The 25,078-nt window shown below is 36.4% G+C and overlaps 1 protein-coding gene across 10 annotated transcripts in view; it reads left to right on the top strand.

Annotated features, from left to right (window-relative positions):
• The window catches only part of LOC105468968 (titin), a 272,665-nt gene that overhangs the window by 87,288 nt on the left and 160,299 nt on the right, over positions 1-25,078 (top strand). For all 10 annotated transcript variants that reach the window (XM_071073842.1, XM_071073841.1, XM_071073840.1 and 7 more), the window contains exons 79-115: positions 14-295; positions 448-726; positions 829-1,116; positions 1,308-1,586; positions 1,681-1,959; positions 2,058-2,336; positions 2,472-2,759; positions 2,900-3,187; positions 4,513-4,794; positions 5,019-5,297; positions 5,710-5,991; positions 6,108-6,386; positions 6,898-7,185; positions 7,294-7,572; positions 7,686-7,964; positions 8,057-8,335; positions 8,932-9,219; positions 9,359-9,646; positions 10,420-10,710; positions 12,463-12,750; positions 13,319-13,411; positions 13,534-13,819; positions 14,905-15,085; positions 15,293-15,382; positions 15,482-15,749; positions 15,852-16,112; positions 17,597-17,806; positions 18,015-18,092; positions 18,195-18,221; positions 18,650-18,709; positions 19,042-19,125; positions 20,689-20,763; positions 22,410-22,457; positions 23,308-23,712; positions 24,149-24,211; positions 24,638-24,715; positions 24,871-24,948. In XM_071073842.1, coding sequence (XP_070929943.1) covers positions 14-295; positions 448-726; positions 829-1,116; positions 1,308-1,586; positions 1,681-1,959; positions 2,058-2,336; positions 2,472-2,759; positions 2,900-3,187; positions 4,513-4,794; positions 5,019-5,297; positions 5,710-5,991; positions 6,108-6,386; positions 6,898-7,185; positions 7,294-7,572; positions 7,686-7,964; positions 8,057-8,335; positions 8,932-9,219; positions 9,359-9,646; positions 10,420-10,710; positions 12,463-12,750; positions 13,319-13,411; positions 13,534-13,819; positions 14,905-15,085; positions 15,293-15,382; positions 15,482-15,749; positions 15,852-16,112; positions 17,597-17,806; positions 18,015-18,092; positions 18,195-18,221; positions 18,650-18,709; positions 19,042-19,125; positions 20,689-20,763; positions 22,410-22,457; positions 23,308-23,712; positions 24,149-24,211; positions 24,638-24,715; positions 24,871-24,948 — 8,049 coding nt within the window. The remainder of the gene's footprint in view (positions 1-13; positions 296-447; positions 727-828; positions 1,117-1,307; positions 1,587-1,680; positions 1,960-2,057; positions 2,337-2,471; positions 2,760-2,899; positions 3,188-4,512; positions 4,795-5,018; positions 5,298-5,709; positions 5,992-6,107; positions 6,387-6,897; positions 7,186-7,293; positions 7,573-7,685; positions 7,965-8,056; positions 8,336-8,931; positions 9,220-9,358; positions 9,647-10,419; positions 10,711-12,462; positions 12,751-13,318; positions 13,412-13,533; positions 13,820-14,904; positions 15,086-15,292; positions 15,383-15,481; positions 15,750-15,851; positions 16,113-17,596; positions 17,807-18,014; positions 18,093-18,194; positions 18,222-18,649; positions 18,710-19,041; positions 19,126-20,688; positions 20,764-22,409; positions 22,458-23,307; positions 23,713-24,148; positions 24,212-24,637; positions 24,716-24,870; positions 24,949-25,078) is intronic.

The raw sequence follows: 25,078 nt of genomic DNA, 5'->3' as shown, positions 1-25,078 counted from the left end.
TTTCTTTCATCAGAACCTCCACGATTCGTGAAAAAGCTAAGTGACACCTCAACACTTATTGGGGATGCTGTTGAGTTACGGGCCATAGTGGAGGGCTTCCAGCCAATTTCTGTTGTCTGGCTGAAAGATAAAGGTGAAGTCATCAGAGAAAGTGAGAACACCAGGATTTCATTCATTGATAACATTGCAACCCTCCAGCTGGGGAGTCCAGAAGCATCGAATTCTGGAAAATATATATGCCAAATCAAAAACGATGCTGGAATGAGAGAATGCTCTGCAGTCTTGACTGTACTAGGTTAGTAGCAAAGCACAGCCAGAGAAAAAATATCAAGTTAATTGATCCATGATCATTTTCCTCAAATATTCCTCTTATCGAGTAATACAGTGATTGTACTCTTGAGTTTGAAAGGTGACTTTGTTTTCAATGCAAAATACTTCTTCTTTTAGAACCAGCCAGAATCATAGAGAAGCCAGAACCCATGACTGTCACTACTGGAAATCCTTTTGCATTAGAATGTGTAGTGACTGGAACACCCGAACTCTCAGCCAAGTGGTTCAAAGATGGAAGAGAATTGTCTGCAGACAGCAAACATCACATTACATTCATCAATAAAGTAGCTTCCCTCAAAATCCCCTCTGCAGAAATGAGTGACAAAGGGTTATATAGCTTTGAAGTGAAAAACAGTGTTGGCAAAAGTAACTGCACTGTATCTGTCCATGTTTCTGGTGAGTAGAATGAGATTTTTGTGCATTTACAATATTTCCACGGGGTGGAGGGGCACAGAATAAAACTTCTCTTTAAACCCAAAACTACCCTTCCCCACATAGATCGGATTGTACCTCCTTCCTTCATCCGCAAGCTGAAAGACGTGAATGCCATCCTGGGGGCCTCAATTGTTTTGGAGTGCCGAGTCTCTGGTTCGGCCCCAATTTCAGTTGGCTGGTTTCAGGACGGAAATGAGATTGTTAGTGGGCCCAAATGTCAGTCCAGCTTTTCGGAAAACGTCTGTACTTTGAATCTGAGCTTGTTGGAGCCCTCCGACACAGGCATATACACGTGTGTGGCTGCCAACGTAGCTGGTTCCGACGAGTGCTCAGCAGTCCTGACTGTGCAAGGTCAGTGTGCAGGGAAAAAGCTGCTGCTTCTCTAACACCTCTTTCATGTGGATGTGATGTCTGCCTTCCCTGGAGTTTCTTTATTTTGTCTTCATATTTAGTCTTAGCTCCCTTTTTTTTAAGGAGCAAAAGCACTTCTCACTTGGATTTCTTTCTTCTCTTAATCTCCCCTTCCACCTTGCAATATCTAGAACCACCATCTTTTGAACAAACCCCCGATTCTGTGGAAGTTTTGCCTGGAATGAGCCTCACGTTCACCAGTGTCATCAGAGGCACCCCTCCTTTCAAGGTCAAGTGGTTTAAAGGCAGCAGGGAACTGGTGCCTGGGGAGTCATGCAACATCTCCCTGGAAGATTTTGTCACAGAACTGGAGTTGTTTGAGGTGCAGCCATTGCAAAGTGGAGACTATTCTTGCCTCGTTACTAATGATGCTGGCAGTGCTTCCTGTACCACACATCTTTTTGTGAAAGGTTTGCTTTTTCCCCCAATATGTGTATCTTTTAAAATTTCTCCTAAGTCTTCATTAGAAGACATGAATTTTACCCTCATGTTTTCTCCCTATAGAACCAGCCACTTTTGTGAAAAGACTGGCTGATTTCAGTGTTGAGACAGGAAGCCCCATAGTTCTCGAGGCCACATACACTGGCACACCTCCAATCTCAGTGAGCTGGATAAAGGACGAGTATCTTCTTTCACAATCTGAGAGATGCAGTATTACTATGACAGAAAAATCTACCATACTGGAAATTCTTGAGAGCACAATAGAGGATTATGCACAGTACAGCTGCCTGATAGAAAATGAGGCCGGTCAAGATATCTGTGAAGCTCTGGTGTCTGTCTTAGGTGTGTTGACAGCTACCTCTTTGTATTGCTCTTTCACTTCAAACATCCTCTTTTACATGGCATGACTGACTGATTGATTACCATCCTTTGTACCATAGAACCACCATACTTCATTGAACCTCTGGAACATGTGGAAGCAGCCATTGGAGAACCTGCAACTTTACAGTGTAAAGTGGATGGAACTCCAGAAATTAGAATTTCTTGGTATAAAGAACACACAAAGCTACGATCAGCTCCTGCATATAAAATGCAATTCAAAAATAACATTGCTTCCTTAGTAATCAACAAAGTGGATCACAGTGATGTGGGAGAGTATTCGTGCAAGGCAGAGAACAGTGTGGGGGCAGTCGCTTCTTCAGCTGTGCTTGTTATCAAAGGTGATGATGGTGTTGTTTAACCTAGTGTGTGTGGACAGATTCATTTTCTTAAAAACATCAAAACTTTCATGGATTGAAATATGTTGTGGATGCTTTCTCACTTGTAAATAAGGATTATCTGTAACTTCTTTACAGAGCGCAAACTTCCACCTTCCTTTGCAAGAAAACTGAAAGACGTTCATGAGACTCTAGGCTTCCCAGTTGCATTTGAATGCCGCATCAATGGCTCAGAACCTCTTCAAGTGTCTTGGTACAAGGATGGGGTTCTTTTGAAAGATGATGCTAATTTGCAGACATCTTTTGTTCATAATGTAGCAACTCTTCAGATTTTACAAACTGACCAGAGCCACGTAGGGCAGTATAATTGCTCTGCTTCTAATCCTCTTGGGACTGCTTCATCCAGTGCCAAGCTCATTCTCTCAGGTGAGTAACTCACATTACCCTCTTCATTGTAAAGCAGCTTCACTGCTCCAGGCCACCAAAAGGCTGGCGCCATTTAGTTTCTGCTGTGTATATGAGAGCATGGAAATCAAAATCACCATGTTGGTCTTCATTCTTTTCAGAGCATGAAGTGCCTCCTTTCTTTGATCTAAAACCTGTATCAGTAGATCTTGCTCTTGGAGAAAGTGGTACTTTTAAATGTCATGTAACTGGAACTGCACCAATCAAAATCACTTGGGCCAAAGATAACCGAGAGATACGCCCTGGAGGCAACTACAAGATGACTTTGGTAGAAAATACTGCCACTCTGACAGTTCTCAAAGTAGGCAAAGGCGATGCCGGGCAGTACACCTGCTATGCAAGCAACGTCGCTGGAAAAGACTCTTGTTCTGCTCAGCTGGGTGTACAAGGTACTTGTTAGAGTGAAGGAGCAAGATCTCTTTTACATTTTCAGTATCTTAAAATATAGGAGGGTGGGTGTGCTTGAGAGAGGGCTACGTTTAGGACCAGGGTCTAGTGATTAAAATGGATCAAGTGGATCAAGTACCTTCCAAATGGAGACAAGTATTTTTTTATTACTTAAAAAAAATTTTTTTTAAACTAGGAAAACATGGACCAAAAGTCCATTTTAAGAGATTAAAAATAGAGACTAGAGAGAGACAACCAAAACTCTACAAAATTGCGAGAAAATCCTAGTTTGAAAGGCATTATCATAGGAGAAAAAAGCAAAGTTATTGCAAATGACTTGTTTTCCACAGTACTTAGTAAATGAATGGCTTTTGTCCGTCTAAGGCATAGCAAAACTCCAAACTATCAAGCTCTTCAAGGAGAATTCAGATGAGAATGATAAGTTCAACTTACTTTCCTCCACGAGCCCCACTTAAATAACAGTGGACGTCAGCGGCTGAGGAGTAGGTAGATCAGTATCTGCTATTATGGAAGGCAGTCATGTGTTTCTGCCACATGTTTATAGCTGCTAGTGTTAGCAATTAAATAGTTTACTCAATGGACTGCTAGTCGAGTCCATTAGAGTATTTTTAAGGGTTTTTATGATGGTGGTGGTTTATAAATATCTTGAAATTAAAATATAATTAGATTTAGCAGCCCATTTGCTCTATGACATATAGCTAATCATTTTCACTTCCCTATGCCTGAATTTTTTGCTTCAGTTAATGAGGAAAGCATTACTCTTGCACACTTCAGAGGAAAATTATGAAGGTTGAAGAAATATCCATTTAACACCTATAAGAGGAAAATGGCATTTTAAAAATATTAGGATATCTGACCCATTTTGCCATTCTGGCTCTTCATGCTATGTAACTGATAGCACTGCAGCCTTAGGAAATAGTTCTCCACTGGTTCACATACAGGACAGTAACGAAACTCTCATTCCCCGTGGACCTCAGAGGGCTTCCACTGACAGATACATGCTATTATCTCTGATCTTGGCACTCGAGAAGGGACTCTTTTGCTGGGAGAGGACGGCACATTAGAGAGTAACGTCTTTTTCTCCTTCCTTTAGTAATAATACTTGATGTGGATGCTTACAAAAACAAGCGTATTTTATTTTAGAAATTTTCTATTTAGGTTTCATTTAACTCTTCTTCCTTGAACTGCATAAATTTGTTTTCCAGAGCTAACGACCTCTCTAGCAAAGATTATTTTTTCCACCTCATCTTGAATTATATGCATCTTTTCCATCCCTTACCCTTTGTGTTTCCTTTTGTTTCCATAGAACCACCCAGGTTCATTAAGAAGCTAGAACCTTCAAGAATTGTGAAACAGGATGAATTTACAAGGTATGAATGCAAAATCGGCGGGTCTCCAGAAATCAAAGTTTTATGGTACAAGGACGAGACTGAAATTCAAGAGAGCAGTAAATTCAGAATGTCATTCGTTGACTCCGTGGCTGTGCTGGAAATGCACAATCTCAGTGTTGAAGACAGTGGAGACTACACCTGTGAGGCCCACAATGCAGCCGGCAGTGCCAGCAGCAGCACGTCCTTAAAAGTTAAAGGTCAGAGCTCTCCCCACCTGTGTATTTTTCACATTCGCCTCCTCTTTAATTGTCCTCTTAACTCCCTATTTGACTCTCCAACGATGTTTTAAAATTGGGAAAGGACACAGTAAAGAATTGAAAGTGTTTTTTTCACTCTATCTCCGATGGAGTGGAAGACTGATTCTTACTTTTAACTATATACTTACATAATACATCCGTATCTTCCTTTTTTCCAATTTTAGAACCACCCATTTTCCGCAAAAAGCCTCATCCTGTCGAGACACTGAAAGGAGCTGATGTTCACCTTGAATGTGAGCTTCAGGGCACGCCCCCATTTCATGTTTCTTGGCATAAAGACAAGAGAGAACTTAGGAGCGGCAAGAAGTACAAGATAATGTCTGAGAATTTCCTTACCAGTATCCACATCCTGAATGTTGATGCTGCAGACATTGGGGAATATCAGTGTAAAGCCACAAACGATGTGGGGAGTGACACTTGCGTTGGTTCCATCACTCTCAAAGGTTAGATGGACTGCATTCTCTTCTGCTCACTACTTCCCTTCTAATTGTAATAGTTTGTTGCCCCCTTCACCCTAGCTCAGTCTTATCACTAACAGCCTATTCCACTTTCCCTTTGTTTCCTTTCCAAGTCCTTTTCTGTTGAGTCTGCATCCCGTTTCTAAATCCTACTAAATATCCTTTTAGATAATGTTGTCATTAGGTTTTGATTGGATTAAGAAAGCTGGAGTAGATGAGATATTCAACTTTCCTACTGAATATAAACTTTAATGTGTCCCTGCTCGCATCGACCAAAAATGCCTCTTAAATGGAAATGATACATTATCACTAGTTTGATTCTTGGCATTCATGATTTGAGCAAAATGCTGTCAGTCCCACACATTTTAAAACCCAGGCTTTCCTCTTTCTTCATCAGCACCACCAAGCTTTGTGAAGAAGCTCAGTGACATTTCTACTGTCGTTGGTAAAGAAGTTCAGCTGCAGACTATCATTGAAGGCGCTGAGCCCATTTCAGTGGTGTGGTTCAAAGATAAGGGGGAAGTCGTTAGAGAAAGTGACAACATATGGATTTCTTATTCAGAAAACATTGCAACCTTACAATTTTCAAGAGTGGAACCAGCCAGTGCTGGAAAATACACTTGTCAGATCAAAAATGATGCTGGGATGCAAGAGTGCTTCGCCATGCTATCCATTCTCGGTTAGTACGAAGATGATGTTATCACAGATACAAGGCACACACTCACCAGGATCTGTGTTTTCTTTAGTTTTTCAATTTGAATTTAAAATATGGGTATCTTTTACATTTCATTCCAGAGCCTGCAACAATTGTAGAAAAGCCAGAATCCATAAAAGTTACCACAGGAGACACCTGTACCTTGGAGTGTACAGTAGCTGGCACCCCTGAACTCAGTACTAAGTGGTTTAAGGATGGAAAGGAACTAACAAGTGACAACAAATACAAAATAAGCTTCTTCAACAAAGTATCTGGCCTTAAGATCATCAAGGTGGCACCGAGTGACAGTGGGGTATACAGTTTTGAGGTGCAGAACCCTGTTGGTAAAGACAGCTGCACAGCTTCAGTGCAGGTTTCAGGTTGGTTGATTTCTTGGGCTTTTCCTTCACCATTATAATAATGTATTTCCTGATTTTCATAAATGTATATGGGTTGTTCCATCTTCCATAGGATAGCATGAGTCTTACATCTTCTGAATCAGCAAATTCAGAGGCAATACCATCTGTAGAATTAGAAGAAAACCACATTCAAAAGTTATATCCCTTTCTTTTTGAGGAATTTCCAAAATGATGATAGGAATGAAAAAATAGTGTCTGGATAAGGTTAAAGCAGTCTTCCTTTATGCTGAAATAATTCACCACATAAGGCTTCACGGCAAAGAGAGAATAAAATCCCTAGCAAGTCAACCATCACATTCTGCCCACTGATTCTCCAAGCTTTTGATAGTGTGAAGCCATAGAGGATTTTTTAATACCCTCACAAAAGAGCCAAATGGATCTAGGGATATTCCATCAAGAAGACAGCTCTCTCTTCAAGTCATTTTATAATTGTTGTCCTTTGTTTTTGCTTTTTTTTTTGTATCACATTCAGATCGAACCGTTCCTCCTTCATTCACAAGAAAACTGAAAGAGACAAATGGTCTATCCGGTTCCTCAGTTGTAATGGAGTGTAAAGTCTATGGGTCACCTCCAATCTCTGTCTCCTGGTTCCATGAAGGAAATGAGATCAGCAGTGGAAGGAAATACCAGACCACCCTGACAGATAATACTTGTGCTTTAACTGTGAACATGCTGGAAGAATCAGACAGTGGTGACTACACATGTATAGCTACTAATATGGCTGGTTCTGATGAATGTAGTGCTCCTTTGACTGTGAGAGGTCAGTTTACAAAACAGTAAAATGAATTGCATTTCACAGTTTATTAAGCATGTTTGTCATAACAATTCACAAATCTAAACCTTTTCTGATATATGCTTTTGTGTTTAGAACCACCATCTTTTGTTCAGAAACCTGAACCCATGGATGTTTTAACTGGGACCAATGTAACTTTCACCAGTATCGTAAAAGGAACACCTCCTTTCAGTGTTAGCTGGTTCAAGGGTAGCAGTGAAGTAGTACCAGGGGACAGATGCAACGTGTCCTTGGAGGATTCAGTTGCTGAACTGGAGTTGTTCGATGTAGATACATCACAAAGTGGAGAATATACTTGCATAGTTAGCAATGAAGCTGGCAAGGCTTCTTGTACAACACATCTCTACATAAAAGGTTTGTCAGACTGCTCTTCTAGATTTATATGGTTAGTAATTAGATGTGTCTATGTCTCTATGTATCTGTGTTTGATATTTTCAATTGATATATTTTCAATTTGGTCACTTTAGCCCCAGCCAAATTTGTGAAGAGGCTGAATGATTACAGCATAGAGAAAGGAAAACCCCTGATCCTAGAGGGTACATTCACTGGAACTCCTCCCATTTTTGTTGTCTGGAAGAAAAATGGCATAAATGTAACTCCTTCTCAGAGGTGTAATATAACTACGACTGAAAAATCGGCAATCCTGGAAATTCCAAGTAGCACAGTAGAGGATGCAGGACAATACAACTGCTACATTGAAAATGCTTCTGGAAAAGATTCCTGTTCAGCACAAATACTCATACTAGGTTTGTCATGATTGCACATTCTTACCTTTGTATGCAATCGATGATCTGGCCCATCTCCTTCATCACTGATTGATTATCTCTCTTGGCTGCAGAACCACCGTATTTTGTCAAGCAGCTGGAGCCGGTTAAGGTGTCTGTTGGAGATTCTGCCTCTCTACAATGCCAGCTTGCTGGAACCCCTGAAATTGGGGTATCCTGGTATAAAGGAGATACAAAATTGAGACCCACTACGACCTACAAAATGCATTTTAGGAATAATGTTGCTACACTGGTTTTCAACCAGGTTGATATTAATGATAGTGGAGAATATATCTGCAAAGCTGAAAACAGCGTAGGAGAAGTTTCTGCATCAACTTTCCTTACCGTTCAAGGTGATGGCAATATTTTTAAAGTGAACGAATTTGTGTTTCTTTTGAACAAGATTTAAAATGTCTGGGGAGGCCTTGTTTTTAGGAAAATCTTTCCAAAGTCTTAATATTCTGCTTAAGTAATCCTATTTACAGTTAGTGGCTTATCTTTTTCTGTGGATTTTACAGAGAGAGATAATATGACTAAATCTTTAATTGGAAGGATTATGCAATCATTTGATTCTATAATTAAATCTTTTTTAAAAGTGATCATATATTTTTTAATTCCACCCCATAAGTATCTCATGCAAATTGTTAGAAGGCAGTCGTTAAAATTACAGGAATCTGCTGCTTGCCCAGAGACATGCCTTCAGCCAACCAATTGCTTTACTGGTTTTCAGATTGGTTTGCACCTACTGTGCATAAGGGTTGGTCTCAGAGTGATACTTTTGCTCCAGAAATCTATATGCTTTTCTTTATCTCCAAGTTAATTCAAGAGACGTTAATAATTCCTGATTTTTAAAAGAAATCACATATATACATGCATTTTGTATATATATAATTGTGAGAAGAGCATTTAGTAAATTAAAGTGTTTGTTACTTTTATTCTGTTCCTACAGAACAAAAACTTCCACCATCATTTTCTCGACAATTGAGAGATGTTCAAGAAACAGTTGGACTGCCAGTTGTTTTTGATTGTGCCATAAGTGGATCAGAACCTATCTCTGTGTCTTGGTATAAAGATGGCAAGCCATTGAAAGACAGCCCAAATGTACAGACATCATTTTTAGACAATACAGCCACACTCAATATTTTTAAAACTGACCGGAGCCTTGCAGGCCAGTATTCTTGCACAGCTACAAACCCTATAGGCTCTGCTTCTTCTAGTGCCCGGCTCATTCTTACAGGTTTGTGGATTCTTAAACTTTTATTTCTATAATTAAAGTATTGTAATCAAATGTGAAATTAGGGAGAAATTTCTGTTTCAGTAAACTGACACGGTCCAGATACTGAGCCTGAAACCTTGTCTTTCTGCTCTACTATTAGAGGGGAAGAACCCACCATTCTTTGATATCCGTCTTGCCCCTGTGGATGCTGTGGTGGGAGAAAGTGCTGACTTTGAGTGCCACGTCACAGGCACACAACCGATAAAGGTCAGCTGGGCCAAAGACAACAGAGAGATACGAAGTGGTGGAAACTACCAGATTAGTTATCTGGAAAACAGCGCCCACCTGACAGTCCTCAAAGTAGACAAAGGAGATTCTGGACAATATACCTGCTATGCTGTGAATGAAGTGGGAAAAGACTCGTGCACAGCTCAGCTGAATATAAAAGGTATCATTTATTTTATAAGCGATCCCACAAAAGTGTAATTTTGTAGTATATCCTGAAGGTGTAGTTTTTATGATGATGAATGCAATTTAGGACATTTTTAAACAAATGAAAAGAAAACGTTTACGAGGAAATAAGTTTATCTAGAGAAGAAGTCATTTTTTAAATCTGTATTTCTTTCTTTTCTCGAGACAGGGTCTCACTCTGTCACCCAGGCTGGAGTACAGTGGCATGATCTCTGCTCGCTGCAACCTCTGCCTCCTGGGTTCAAGTGATTCTCATGCCTCAGCCTCCTGAGTAGGTGGGATTATAGGCACCCACCACCATGCCCAACTAATTTTTGTAATTTTTGGTAGAAACGGGGTTTCACCATGTTGGCCAGGTTGGTCTGGAGCTCCTGACGTCAAGTGATCTGCCCGCCTTGGCCTCCCAAAGTGCTGGGATTACAGGCATGAGCTACCACACCCAGCTTATAATCTATATTTCTAAAACTTTATATATTCCATATGATACTGAGATTACCCCCTCTTTTTACAAATTTGTGATTCTGTAAATGACCATAAGTTATTTCTTATCACCCACCTTGTAAGTCAAAGAACAGTTTAGAATAAGCTGGTAGAAGGAGACTGAAATGTTTAGGAACATACACTGATATAGTGTATTTAGTTGGTTAGCCTTGATTTTTAACTAAAAATATGAGATTTTTTCCTTGAAAAGCTTCATATTAGTAATCTGCTTCGGGATTCTACTTCATATATCCTTGCAATTTCTTACAGAGCGGCTCATCCCACCAAGTTTCACTAAAAAACTCTCAGAGACAGTAGAAGAAACAGAAGGGAATTCTTTTAAACTTGAGGGACGTGTGGCTGGTTCCCAACCTATAACTGTTGCCTGGTACAAAAATAATATAGAGATACAACCAACTTCTAACTGTGAAATAACATTCAAGAACAACACGTTAGTGCTGCAAGTCAGGAAAGCAGGCATGAACGACGCGGGTTTGTACACATGCAAAGTGTCCAATGATGCAGGCTCTGCTCTGTGCACATCTTCAATTGTCATCAAAGGTGAGTTATCCTCACAGCCCCAACCTGTTGTTTTTCTTCACTGCCTGTTATATAGCCATGTGCATTTCTTATGATATCTTGACCATGTAAGTTATAACAAATATAAATACACATTATTTAACTGTGTATTTATCACTCCACATGTTTACCAAAAATATAAATTATTGTAATTTAATTATGTGTCTTCCCAAAGGAGGTGTCATTTAATGGACTAGTATCTTAGGTTTCTAAATCATATCCCCAAATTCCCTTAAGTAGTTAGAAGTTTCAGCATACTCTGAAATGTGTGCATATGTGACACATATATTTTTATGAAGTACATTTGTTTTTAATTTTTTCTAATGTTCATCACCAAATATCACACTTGACTATTATTGAGTTATACATTAAATCACAGTCTGAAACTTTCTCCTTTCTAAGTGTATTTCTAAAGGATTATTTTTTAATGTATATTGCCCAAAGCTTTGGACCTGCAAACAAATATTAATCCCAGACAAAAGGGTAACATTTGCCCAAAAAGAAAAATAATGGGTAGAAAACATTGCATATCATTATGGAAGATGTATTTAAATACACAATCATAGCTTGAGACAATGAAATAGACTATGTTGTTTAAGGATATCTTTATCTGTTTCTCTTCACTGTAACGGCTTCCAGTAATTACAACATAGCTTCATCAAAATCACATTAAAAACTAAACTCTTAGAGCAGCTTGGAATTGATTACCAACTCTTATGATCTGGTTGATTATCTCACAGTGTACAGATAGTAAGTTATTATTAATAGACTGATATTTCTCATAAGTAAATATCACTGAGTTGTCTTAAAATTCCAATTTCATCACTCATTTAATGGAATTTAGATGCATTTAGTTTTAAAACACATTTAATAAAATGAAAAACATATACTTAGCAGTGGCTTATATTCATGATTTACATTCATGATGGTTTTACCACGGCAGATAAATGCTTTCTATAGAATTCTGAAGCTATTTGTAAAATTTTTTAAAGGGTAGACATCAGAAGTTTTAATCTTTGCAATAACAAAAAAAAATGGCCTTATTCTTTCTAGGTACAGGTCTCAGAACCATTGAACAAAATCATTATATACTACTGAGTTGTACATGGCCTTCCTATCATGTTACTCATCGAGTCTTCATCATTGGTCTTCAGTTAAACACTGAACTTCAACTCCTAATTCCTTTGGGCTAAGATTGGATTTTAAATGCTACTGTGGCTCCATTTAAAAGCTAAAGATGAACATCAGAGAAAATCACATATAAATATGTGGGCTCATGTATTACTCAGATGCTAGCTTTCTTTCCTAGAGGGTAGCAATCACTGCTGCTGGAGATAAGCAGAATTCCCAAATAGGCCCTTCATTTTCAGGGTTCAGCAAAAACGCAGCTGTACACAGGTTTGAGAGAATTAATAGTGTGCTACATGGTAAAGAAGTTTATAGTAACTGCCAGTGTCTGCAGTGCTTAGTCAGGACACAGATGCTGGGGCAATTTGTGGGCAGCATGTCATGTGTTCTTTGCTTGTTTTTAAACTTTTATCGTTTTTAAAAATCCAACAAATTTAAACTACTGTCTTTAGAGAGGAATAAACCAGACACATAATTCTGTTCTACTACAGCAACCAGTGTTACCTGTTAGAGGCAAAACTGGTTTTCTCTTTATTTGTTTCTCTTGTGGAATTTAATACTTTTTTTGCCTTTATGTTCCTCATGAAAATACCTTTTCAATTCCAGAACCTAAGAAGCCACCTGTATTTGATCAGCACCTTACTCCAGTAACAGTGAGTGAGGGAGAATACGTGCAGCTCAGCTGCCATGTCCAGGGATCTGAGCCAATTAGGATCCAGTGGTTGAAGGCTGGCAGGGAAATAAAGCCTTCAGACCGATGCAGCTTCAGCTTTGCTAGTGGGACAGCTGTACTGGAACTCAGAGATGTGGCTAAAGCAGATTCGGGAGATTATGTGTGTAAAGCTTCGAATGTGGCTGGAAGTGACACTACCAAATCAAAAGTGACCATTAAAGGTACAGACACCTCAAAAGTATTATGCAGTTCAAGCCAGCCACCACTCATGTTTATTTGCTTATTACAATTTCACTAGAAATGGAATCAGATTTTTAGAAATATCAGTTGTTGCTCATCTGCAATTTGTAGGCTCCTTATTTTAATTGAAATATTAGATAATTTAACAGAAATAATGTCAATACAAAGTATCTGAAATTATTACAAGTTTACCACTCTTCTTGCACCTCTTTTCACCATATCCAGTAAGATTTAATTAATGCAGTTCCAAAAATGATGCTATAATAATGTGATAGAAAGTAGGCTGGTGTGATACACCTGGAAAAAATAAAACCAGGTCTAAAAATATTGACACTACTAACATGATTATAGTTCAACCTTTGATAGCTATCATTAGCATAAATGTCTGAGAAGCTGCTTTATCTTCTGTAACCCACCGTTACATAGGAAGAGAATTCTGCAGTACTTACTTATCACACTGCCAACCTCCTAAGGCTTATTTTAAAAAGGGGGATATTTATTACAATTCTGAGGTGATTGTAGTAACAAAACATGTAAACGTTTTTTCAGACAAACCAGCTGTGGCCCCAGCAGCCAAGAAAGCTGCGGTAGATGGAAGGCTCTTTTTTGTGTCAGAACCTCAGAGTATCAGAGTCGTAGAAAGTAAGTGTACTTCATGAGAAGTGCATCTTCATCTATCTGGTACCTTTTACTTATGATTTAATTTTGGAAGAACTGATTTTAGAAAATTAAATTTTTATTCATTTGTCTTCCTTATTCCTTAGAAACCACTGCAACCTTCATTGCAAAAGTTGGAGGTGACCCAATCCCAAATGTTAAATGGACAAAAGGGAAGTGGAGACAGCTGAACCAAGGAGGTCGTGTTTTCATCCACCAAAAAGGCGATGAGGCAAAACTGGAGATTAGAGACACCACAAAAACTGATTCTGGGTTATACCGATGCGTGGCATTTAACAAACATGGTGAAATTGAAAGTAACGTTAACTTACAGGTGGATGAAAGGAAGAAACAAGAGAAAATTGAAGGCGATCTTAGAGCAATGCTGAAAAAGTGAGTTCAATAAAAAACACAAATTGTACAGTCAGCCCTCAGTGTAAGCGGGTTCCGCATCCACAGTCAACCAGCCCCAGTGGAAAGTTTTAAAGAACAAAAATTTTAAAAATACAAATAAACAAGACAGCATAATAACCATTTACACAGCACTTACATTGTGTTAGATATTATAAGTAATCTAGAGATGAAGTATACAGGAGGATGTGCATAGGTTACATGCAAATACTATGCCATTTTACATCAGGGACTTCAGCATCTAGCCACAGGCCTCTTGAAGCCAATCTCCTGTGCATTCAGAGGGACAACTGTAATGTCCCATTCACAAAAGGAATCTCTCAAAAGGCATGGGCCATCCATCTCATGATTCAGATTGTTAAAAAACATAGGCATATAGACATTTTAACAGAAGCAGATAAGCAAAAACATCTGGGTGTTCTTGTTTCATTAGAATCAATTTCTGAATGTAAGAGAAAGTTTTAAGAATGAGGTGAATGTCTATTAAGAGTTTTAAACAAAAAGAAATGCCCTAAAGAAACCCTAGTATTGTCTGTGCCTAGGTATGAAATTTTTGTTTCTATATATAATTTCGTATGTTATGAATGGTTCTCTAAAACAACTGTTTTAAACATTTTCCATAATTATCATCCATTTCAATATGGTTTATTTTTCAACATAATTATTGAATTAAATCCACACTCAATTCCCATAAATCTTTTCCATGAGATGTATACTATTCTATTATTAAAGTTTTCCATTGCTATTATTATTTTTTCTGATATTATAATTCATTAACTAGGCTCTTTGGTTATGAAGTTTACAGAAATACTTCTATTATTGTTTCCTTTCTTAAAATTTTTGATCCAATGTCTATATTTTATAACCATGGTCCTAATCCATCTGATTCTAATCCACTCCATCTCCAAACCCACATTTTAAAATTATTTCACAGCTAACATGGTAAAATTAATATTTATTGAATAAAGAACAAGAAAACCTTCATGAAGTACATAATCTTTGAATGATGATAGATAATTAAAAATAAATAGAAGACAGGTGATTTATCCTTCTTAAATTTTATTTAGGACTCCAATCTTAAAGAAAGCTGGGGAAGAAGAGGAAATTGATATCATGGAACTTCTCAAAAATGTTGATCCTAAAGAATATGAAAAATATGCCCGCATGTATGGAATCACTGACTTCCGAGGTCTTCTTCAAGCATTTGAACTGCTCAAGCAAAGCCAAGAAGAAGAGACACATAGACTGGTATGCTCCTTCATATATAGCATCATCCTAAAAAAGTCACACTTAAAACATCTCACACATTCCCTTTGAATTACCAGAATCCTATAGTTATATGACATCATTTAATATGACCTAACCAGCATCCAGAATGGAAGTTGAATATAGTCATGCATCCTCTAAATCAAATTTTGTTTCATATGTAATACCTATCATTTTTGTTCTTCTCAGGAAATTGAAGAAATAGAGAGGTCAGAGAAGGACGAAAAGGAATTTGAGGAACTTGTATCATTTATTCAGCAAAGACTGTCACAGACAGAGGTAAAAAGAATTATGCTGATAATAAAATGAACAAGTTAGGATTGAGTATTATTATAAGGGAAGGAGTAACAAATGTGTTTTAATTCTTTATTCTCCTAGCCTGTCACTCTGATCAAGGACATCGAAAATCAGACAGTTTTGAAAGATAATGATGCTGTCTTTGAAATTGACATTAAAATTAATTATCCAGAAATCAAGCTTTCATGGTACAAAGGAACTCAAAAACTGGAACCCAGTGATAAATTTGAAATAAGCATCGATGGTGACCGACATACACTCAGAGTCAAAAACTGTCAACTTAAAGACCAGGGCAATTATCGATTGGTTTGTGGCCCACACATCGCTAGCGCTAAACTAACCGTAATTGGTAAGTTAGAAAAGGCTTATGAAATACTTGTGAGATTTCAATTACTGTTGAGCACATCTGCGTGTGATACTGAACAAAATGTGTGTTGTATCACATGAACAGAGCCTGCGTGGGAACGGCATCTTCAGGATGTGACTCTGAAAGAAGGCCAGACTTGCACCATGACATGCCAGTTTTCTGTACCAAATGTAAAATCTGAATGGTTCAGAAATGGCAGAATCCTTAAACCCCAAGGTAGACACAAAACAGAAGTGGAACACAAAGTCCACAAATTGACCATTGCAGATGTTCGAGCAGAAGACCAGGGTCAGTACACCTGCAAATATGAAGACCTTGAAACTTCAGCAGAACTCAGAATCGAAGGTGCGTGAAACACTGTGGAGTCCTTGTGGTGCAGCATAGGTCAATGGCAAATGTTGTGCAGGACGCCTGCAGCCCTGCCTTTAGATACACACCAAAGTGGTCATGTGTTCTTATTTCCCAACACACGTTCTCATAGTATTCACTCACATCTCAAAGTTCATACAGAAGCACACGGGAAATATTCAAATGAGTGTCAATTCTTTTGCGTCATTCTTTTAGATTTTAATCTAGTCTAAGACATAATCTTTAACAGTAATTTCTGTCTAAAGTCTAAATTTCATGATTCTCATATCTAGGATTGTAGAAAGAAATCTAGGAAAGGACAAGATCTCATAGCTGTAAATCTGGAGGATCTTGGTTAGGAATTGATATTTTGTTTATAGGACATAGTCTGACTTTCTCTGTACAAAATTATGTAGATAAAATTAACATGTCATGTGCAATTAGCAATTATTTTTCAAAAAATATTTATTTCATTTTCAGATCATGTTTCAACGTTCTGAATCTCTGAAATTAAGTGAAATCTCAGAATTTAGGAGCAACAACATTCATTTCCTAATTGATTATATGCATTTTCCAAAGACACCCTCAAACTGTATTGAGAAAAATTTTGGTTATAATAGCATCTGCTTTCAACTATTGGTGCCCATTTGTATTTGCTGAAACACAAATATATGACATTCAATTTACATAAACATGTCAACTTTTCTAGCTTACCTTACAATGAATATCAGTGACTGGTTGTATTTTAAATGATTTTCAAAGTAAAGGTCCAGCTGCAAGTACTAATTATTTTTTAAATAATTGATATTTTTTATATAATTATTTAGTAAATAGAGCTCACCAGAGTACTGTGATTTCTAAGATTTTATGGTACTGTTATACGTATAAGACCCTCCCCTCCGTCCTCTTCTAGAAAACACTCCTGCCATCCACACAGATCCTTTATTTGTGCCCCTATGTACTTAGCAGATTTCCGAACTCTAAAATTTTTTTGTGAAATTTAGAAGTGCAGATTTCCTATTGAGTTTGAAATTATTTTACAAGAAAAGTTATACATATTAGATAAACAATTCTAGATCCTGAGTAACAGAAATCATTTTACTGAGGCAAGAAAGAATTTCACAGAGGAATAAGTTACAGAGTACAATTAAGTTTATGTACCCTAACACTTTTAAAACTTAATTTGACTTCGGGTCATAAGCTCTCTTTAATATGTCCTTTATGTAAATATTTTAAGGACTCACAATAATTTCTTTACACTTTGCTACATTCGTCCGGCAGGAATACACTTAAGAATTGGGATACTTTTTTGTTAGTGATGCAAAGAAGTGTGCATTTCTTTTCATTTTGGATTTTTGAACTTTTCTTGCTATTTTATAACTGGGTACAAAGATGGAGATTTTAAGTATCTGAGGCAAAAGCAAGTAAAAGAAATTCCTCTCTATATAACCTAGCTTTGAACTCTCTTTGTACTTAAACAGCTGAACCAATTCAGTTTACAAAGCGTATACAGAACATTGTGGTGAGTGAGCATCAGTCTGCCACCTTCGAGTGTGAAGTGTCCTTTGATGACGCCATTGTAACATGGTACAAAGGACCAACAGAACTGACAGAGAGCCAGAAGTACAACTTCAGGAATGACGGTCGCTGCCATTATATGACCATCCACAACGTGACCCCAGACGATGAAGGTGATTTCATTGACAGTTTTCCAGTGAATGTATAATTGAAGGCTCATCTGTTTTCTGTATTTCTACCCTGTATGCGCTCATGCTCTAATTCTATCTAGAATGCTTTTTTAGAAAAGACAAGTGTAAATAAACACATACATATATTGAAGTAAAGAAGTGTTATTTGCATCATATCAGAAAACAAAAGTTGGATGATTTTTCTCCCTAGGTGTCTACTCGGTCATCGCTCGGCTGGAGCCAAGAGGTGAAGCAAGAAGCACGGCAGAGTTATACCTAACGACGAAAGGTGAGGGAGCGCCATCTGAAAGCCACCCTGCCATCTTTGAAACACGTAGCCTACCTATACCATTCTCAACACAAAAATATCATTTTTTTTTTTATTTTGCAGAAATCAAACTTGAGCTGAAGCCTCCTGGTAAGTTGTTTTGTAAAAATCAATCCTTGCTTACAATAAATTCAGCATAATTTTGTAAATCACAGAAGCCAAACTAAAACGTATAAGACATCTTTCTCTTTTGGATAAAATATTTTTCAATAAAAGTGTTATTCAGTCAAATTACTTTCAGTCAAATAATAAAATGTTAAACTTTGTGAGTATGGCAAATCAGAGATAATAAGGTCTCACTCAGCTGATGCTAGAATCATGCCAAATAGAATGGCCACAGAATGAAACAAATTTTGACAGCAAACAAAACTTACCTATGTGGCTGCATACAAAAGAATACTAATATTATTTTGTCTGTATATTAGATTCTTCCATTAGATATGCCTGACATATCTTAGGGTCTAATAAATAGCTTGTTCTCAGTCTCTCTATGCTTATCATTACATGTCCCTTTCCAGATATTCCTGACTCCAGAGTTCCAATCCCAACCATGCCTATTAGAGCAGTACCACCAGAAGGTAAGACCCAGAACCTCAGCATCTGAGCTTGGAGCAGCAATATTCTAGCACTACGAATCTGTACAAAACTTTATACCAACGCCCAAACTGCAGCAGAGTCAGAACAAACCCTTCCATGTTGTATTCTTCAGTGAGCAATTAGAAATTAAAGTAAAAAAAAAAAAAAACAAAGTAGTTCCAGTAATAAATAGATGCTACTTTTATTTGTTCTGATTGATGAATTGGTACTATAATACCTTTGAAGTACTGAAAAAAATGCATGAGACTATTCATTATATTTTACACAAAATAGGAAACTAAAACATGTTACTAACGGCATTTATTTTCTTCAGAAATCCCTCCTGTGGTTGCTCCTCCTATCCCCCTTTTGCTACCAACACCCGAAGAAAAGAAACCACCAGCAAAACGTATTGAAGGTATTATACCTCATCTACCTAGACGTCGAAATAAGAATTTCACTCTGCTGACCCGAAAAATGTTGCTTAATACAACACATTGGCCCTCTAGTGGTCAAGAGGTGGAATTGCCTTTCAAAATGTAAATTATTTTCTCAAAGTATTAGCTAACTAAATGTGTAAGTCATGTGCTTAAAACTCTGAAAATCATCAAACAAAATACTATGTTGCTATTAAAATATTTTATTTTAATGGAATTACTGAAACATTGATGTAGAATTAATTTTATGTTTCGTATTTTCTTAACTACTAAGTATAACAAAAAGAATAATGGAACCAATTTCTAGTGCAGCTTATGGAAATAAACCATAGTAGTTTACAGTTAAATTGCAAATTATAGCTTGTGGTTCTTCTCAATTTGTAGTATTAACTACTCTTTAAATTTTACTATTTTGTTACAAAAAATATGATTTAGAATACTTATGAAATATTTGACTTCTTTTGTACCTAAGGCATGATCTCACCAATAAAGAAATCTTAAGCGTTCCAAGGAATTGCTCCTCTCAAATATTCAGCAGAGAAATTGTACTATTTGTGTCCTAAAGTTTCTCAACTAAATTAGACAACAGATTTCCTGGGACTTTCTGGAGTTATAGGGAGTTCAGAAATGCTGTCAGAATTCTCCCAGCATGGTCAGAAAAAAAATTCTGTGTGTCAAAATCACACTTTTCTATAGCTAAGTCACTATGACTGTAGTAGATTCAAGGGGTGGACATGGTAGGCCCTTAACATCCACTACAATTGGCATTAAAAGTTTGACCTATTTTTCAAGCCAGTCTTAGAGGAAATTCAGTTAGAAACTTCCAATTTTGTGACTAATGCAACCTCATTAACAAAGAGAAGCATTTTTATGATTCATACCAACATAAACATTTTATCGAGCTGTGAGAACAGGGAGGAACAAGAATCAACAATCATAAATTGGATTTCCATTTCTATTTCTGTTGTCAAAAATAATAACTTATGTTAATGAATGATTTGTTCTTTGACTGGTAGTATCGACATGGCTAAGTTTGAGAACTCACTGTGAAACTTGAGAAGTTAAATAATGTTTTAAAAATTAAAAGAGAGTGTTCTTTATTCATGAATACGAGAGGCCATAATCAAGTATGATTAGGAAATGTGGTTAAGGTATAACAGCAGCACAACAAAGGACTTTAAACCCACTTGTTACTCTTCCTCCTAACATATTTGTGTTCATCCCTAAGTGAAACAAGGATGAAAATGTATACTTTTCTATTTATGATATCACTTAGATTCACACCCCATGTTCTGAAAACTTTAACTCTCAGCAGACACAAAATCAGTGAAGACGTAAGATCACAGTACATTTTCTATATCCCTCCAAAACAATTTTTTTGCATCTAGTCCTAGATCTTTCCAAAACAAATATCTTGTAGTAATGTGCAGAAGCTCACTACTATCAACATTGGGAAAAATAAAATATTTCAATGAAATTCCTAGTTTCCTGAAAGCATTTTAGTTACTTATACCAGAAATCTTTTCATTATTATTATTTTTTAGTTACCAAAAAGGCTGTGAAGAAAGATGCCAAAAAAGTTGTTGCAAAGCCCAAAGAAGAGGTGACACCACGTGAAGGTATTATAATTAATGAAAAAGCAGTCTTAATACTTTTTTCTTGGCTAAAACTTCTAAATCCTAAATAGTGGAGGGTGAAGGAAGGGTAAGAATTTGCAATCACAAAATGGTACCTCTCCCTTCACTCACTTTCACCCTCTTTGACTCAGTCCTCACTCTCTCTTTCTCAACTTCCTTTTTTCTCCCTTTTCTCTTTCCTGTCCTCCTGAGCCCCTGGGAACCAATGACAACACCAGTGTATACTGGTTTTTTCTGGATGATAATTTAAAGAAGGTCTTGCCTGGAAGTCCAACAGCTATTCTTTTTTTTTCTTTTTTATTTTATTGTAAATTGACAATTTACTATTGTGTATATATTTACGGGGTACAAAGTGATGTTATGATCTGTGAATACAATATGGAATAATTAAATCAAGCCAATTAACATATCCATCACCTCAAATACTTAACATTTTTGTGGTGAGAATATTTGAAATTTACTCTTCAGCGAATTTGAAATGTACAATACACTATTATTAACTATATTCACCACTCTGTACAACAGATCTCAAGAAAAGCCATATTTCTCCTGTCTAGCTAAGATTTTGTACCCTTTGACCAACACTTCCCCATTCCCTCAAATTCCCAGCCTCTGTAACCATCATTCTACACTTTATGAGTTCAACTTTTTAGTTCCACATCTAAGTGAGAACTTACAGTCTTTGTCTTTCTGTGCCTGGCTTATTTCACTTAGCATAATCTCCAATTCTATCCATGTTGTCACAAATGACAAAATTCCCTTTTTTTTATAAGGCTGAATAGTATTCCACTGTGTATGTACATACCACCTTTTCCTTATCTATTCATCCATTGATGGACACTTAGGGTGTTTCCATGACTTGGTCTTTGTGAATAATGCTGTAATGAACATGGAAGTGCCCAACAGCTGGTCTTGATAAAGTCCCATCAATAGAAGAGCAAGGGTTGGTGCTAATTTTAAGAGGTTGCTGCAACCTACCTCAGTGTCCTTCCTGATTTAGGTGATCTAAATATCAATATTTGAAGAAAAAATACTTTATGAAGGAGGATCAATTCAAATCACTTTAACTTTCAATATATCCTGGGAGATTTTTAGGAAAACAGTTGGATAACTAAATTTAAACAAATAGTTTTAACCCATTCGACTAAGATTAGAGTATAGCATCCTCCATAAAGAAGGAAAATATGGAAGCACAAGGCATCATTTATCATTCAGACTTTTCTGAGTGGTCATTTGTGAAACATCACGGAATAAGAGGACACTCAAAAAGCATGGATATTTCGTGAACTTTATAGTTAATAATTGAAAATGTCTAATGCATTTTTTTAGCATTGGACATATTAAATATTCTCTTCATGCTTAATGTTAACTTATTATAAATCAATCTAAACTAGAATCAAACTTTGGCCTTTTGCATGTTTGTTTTTTGTTAATATGGCATTGCATAGCATTTCTAATGAGCTAGATTTGGAAATTATAAAAGCATTATTATGATTCCTGGAAAGGCTGGTGTATTTGTAGTAGTCATAGCTCCTACAAACAACTAACAATGATGTGCAGGATTAGTAAACATTAGTAATAATGTAATCTAAAAATAAATACCCATTTTTATGTTTTTAAACTCCCAGAGCTTGTCAAGAAGCCTCCACCTCCTACTACCTTAATTCCAGCAAAAGGTAAATAAAGAGAAATTATTTTTATTCTGTTTATTCCTGAGATTTGCACTTCTGCTGACTATTCTTATTTTAAATATTAGGCTTCCAACTTATTGCAAAGTTGTGGAGTCTCCTCTGCTGTGTTAAATTTAGCATTAGAAATGATGGCTATTTCATATTGCCCCTTTCCCAGGAAAAGAAACCCAGGCAGATGTTTATGCTGCCTCTGTGCAATGGTCTCAGAGAAAGAAGCAGTGAGGGCTCAAAAGGAGGGGCCATTCCTTAGTTTTTTAATTGTAGTTAACACAAATGTTAAGAGTCATATAAATAATGAGAGCCCTTAAGAACTTTTAAAATCTGTTATCTAAAAGTACCTAATTAACTTGGTTACATAATTTTAAATGTTGTTTTTATTAAATGACTAAGGGATCCTATGCAATAGTCAAAAATGTAGGTTTAAAATTAGAAATGTGTTTGAAATCATAATCAGAACTTTTTTAAAAGGTTAACTGTTTAAGTATTAAATATAAATTCCATAAACTTATCGAATGTTAAAACTATTCCATTGGAAGAAACTAGGGGTTCTGCAAACTGGAGCTCTCATGGAATAATGGAAGTTGTGTCCATTTGATAATATTTATTGAATCCATTTTTTCACACTGGAAAAATCCTCAAATCAACAGTAGAATGTATCTTGATACTCTACTGTGTTCCGTAGTCAAAAATTTAAATGGAACCAATACAAAAAAAAAAAGGATTCTCAATAAAATAGATCTGAAATACTGATGTTGTTTAACTAGGTAGATTTTTGTTTAGTGAAGCAGTTGGATGGATAGAATTAATGTGCTAATAGTCTCTTTATCTATTTTAGGTCCTGAAATCATTGATGTATCCTCTAAAGCTGAAGAAGTAAAAATAATGACTATAACCAGAAAGCAAGAGGTTCAGAAAGAAAAAGAAGCTGTGTATGAGAAAAAGCAAGCAGTCCACAAAGAGAAGAGAGTTTTCATTGAATCTTTCGAAGAACCTTATGACGAACTGGAGGTAGAACCATACACAGAGCCATTTGAACAACCTTATTATGAAGAACCAGATGAATACTATGAAGAGACCAAGGTAGAAGCTAAAAGGGAAGTTCATGAGGAATGGGAAGAAGATTTTGAAGAAGGGCAAGAATACTATGAAAGGGAAGAAGGCTATGACGAAGGGGAGGAAGAGTGGGAAGAGGCTTACCAAGAAAGGGAAGTAATTCAAGTTCAAAAGGAGGTCTATGAAGGTATGTATAAACTGAATGATTTGTTTCCCTCTTTTCTTCATTTTTGCTCAGTTCATTAAATTGTCAATGCTATGAACCTGATTTGCAGTTTATGTGAAATAGATAAAATGATCTTGGATTTTTTTAAGGTTAGAAATCTTTTAAAAGTTATTTTCTTCAGAGTTACTTTCATGCTTTGACATTACAAGCTAAATCATTTAGTCTTATTACTAACACTAAATTGCAAGTGCTAATTTCTAATGCAGAAGTTCAAGTTTTACTTTTACTGCCTTGTTGCATCTCTGCTTGATCCTGCTTCAAAACCTAGCACTAAGAATTGTGTTGGTAATAACGATCCCAAAATTATATATTATCCTTACCTTATCTCATTTGGAATTAATACAACCTAAGAGAACTTATTTAAGCATCCCTTCTTATTCCTGTGTTTTTATTAAAGAATCACATGAGAGAAAAGTTCCAGCCAAAGTACCTGAAAAGAAAGCACCACCACCTCCTAAAGGTAAGTAATTGGAAATATTTAAATAGACTAGAGCATCGACATCATTATCATGGCTTGTTTGGCAGCAATGTATAAATCAGCAGTTCAATCCAATAGGCACAACTTCTTCTCTAAGCTTTATTGTGAATGATTTTTTTTCTTAAAATTTCTATCTAATTCATTTAATTTAAAAAATCAAAAGATGATAAAAATTGTAATAGTAAACTTAAATATAGCCAAAATATGTTAAGTACAGAAACTTGTACCCGACGTTCAAAGTTGTGCATAAAGGTCAAAGCACCAAACTCGTCTCTCTCTTTAAAAAATGATACATATATCTGCATATATACATATAGGTGTGTATAAACACAGAGCGAGAGAGACAGAGAGAGAGAGATTTTTAATAGGAATTCTAAAAGTACTGCAATTTCTTTAAAATGCTTGCAGTTATAAAGAAGCCAGTAATTGAAAAAATTGAAAAGACTTCTCGAAGAATGGAGGAAGAAAAAGTTCAAGTCACCAAAGGTATTATCATTTCAAACGTTCCTAGCACCCATGTACACAAGTAATGTGTTTACTGATCTATACTCACGTTAGTTCTTTATATAATCAAATACTTATAAATTTTGTGCAAAGCAACATTCTTCAAAATACAAATATATTTGTACATATTTTTAAAGTACCTGAAGTTTCAAAGAAGATTGTTCCACAAAAACCTTCCCGGACTCCAGTACAGGAAGAAGTTATTGAAGTGAAAGGTATACATCTTTGTTTTTCAGCTACAAGTTCAAATTTTTTTTATTTATGTGTATGGACATGTGTACATATATTGCTAAGTAACTCACAAATCTGAAACGACCAAAAAAACACATTTTTACATAATACAAG

Source organism: Macaca nemestrina, chromosome 11, assembly GCF_043159975.1.
Source record: "Macaca nemestrina isolate mMacNem1 chromosome 11, mMacNem.hap1, whole genome shotgun sequence".
In the NCBI taxonomy this organism is placed as follows: domain Eukaryota; kingdom Metazoa; phylum Chordata; class Mammalia; order Primates; family Cercopithecidae; genus Macaca; species Macaca nemestrina.
Note: the sequence above shows the minus strand (reverse complement) of the source record. Positions and strands in the feature narration are given on the sequence as shown.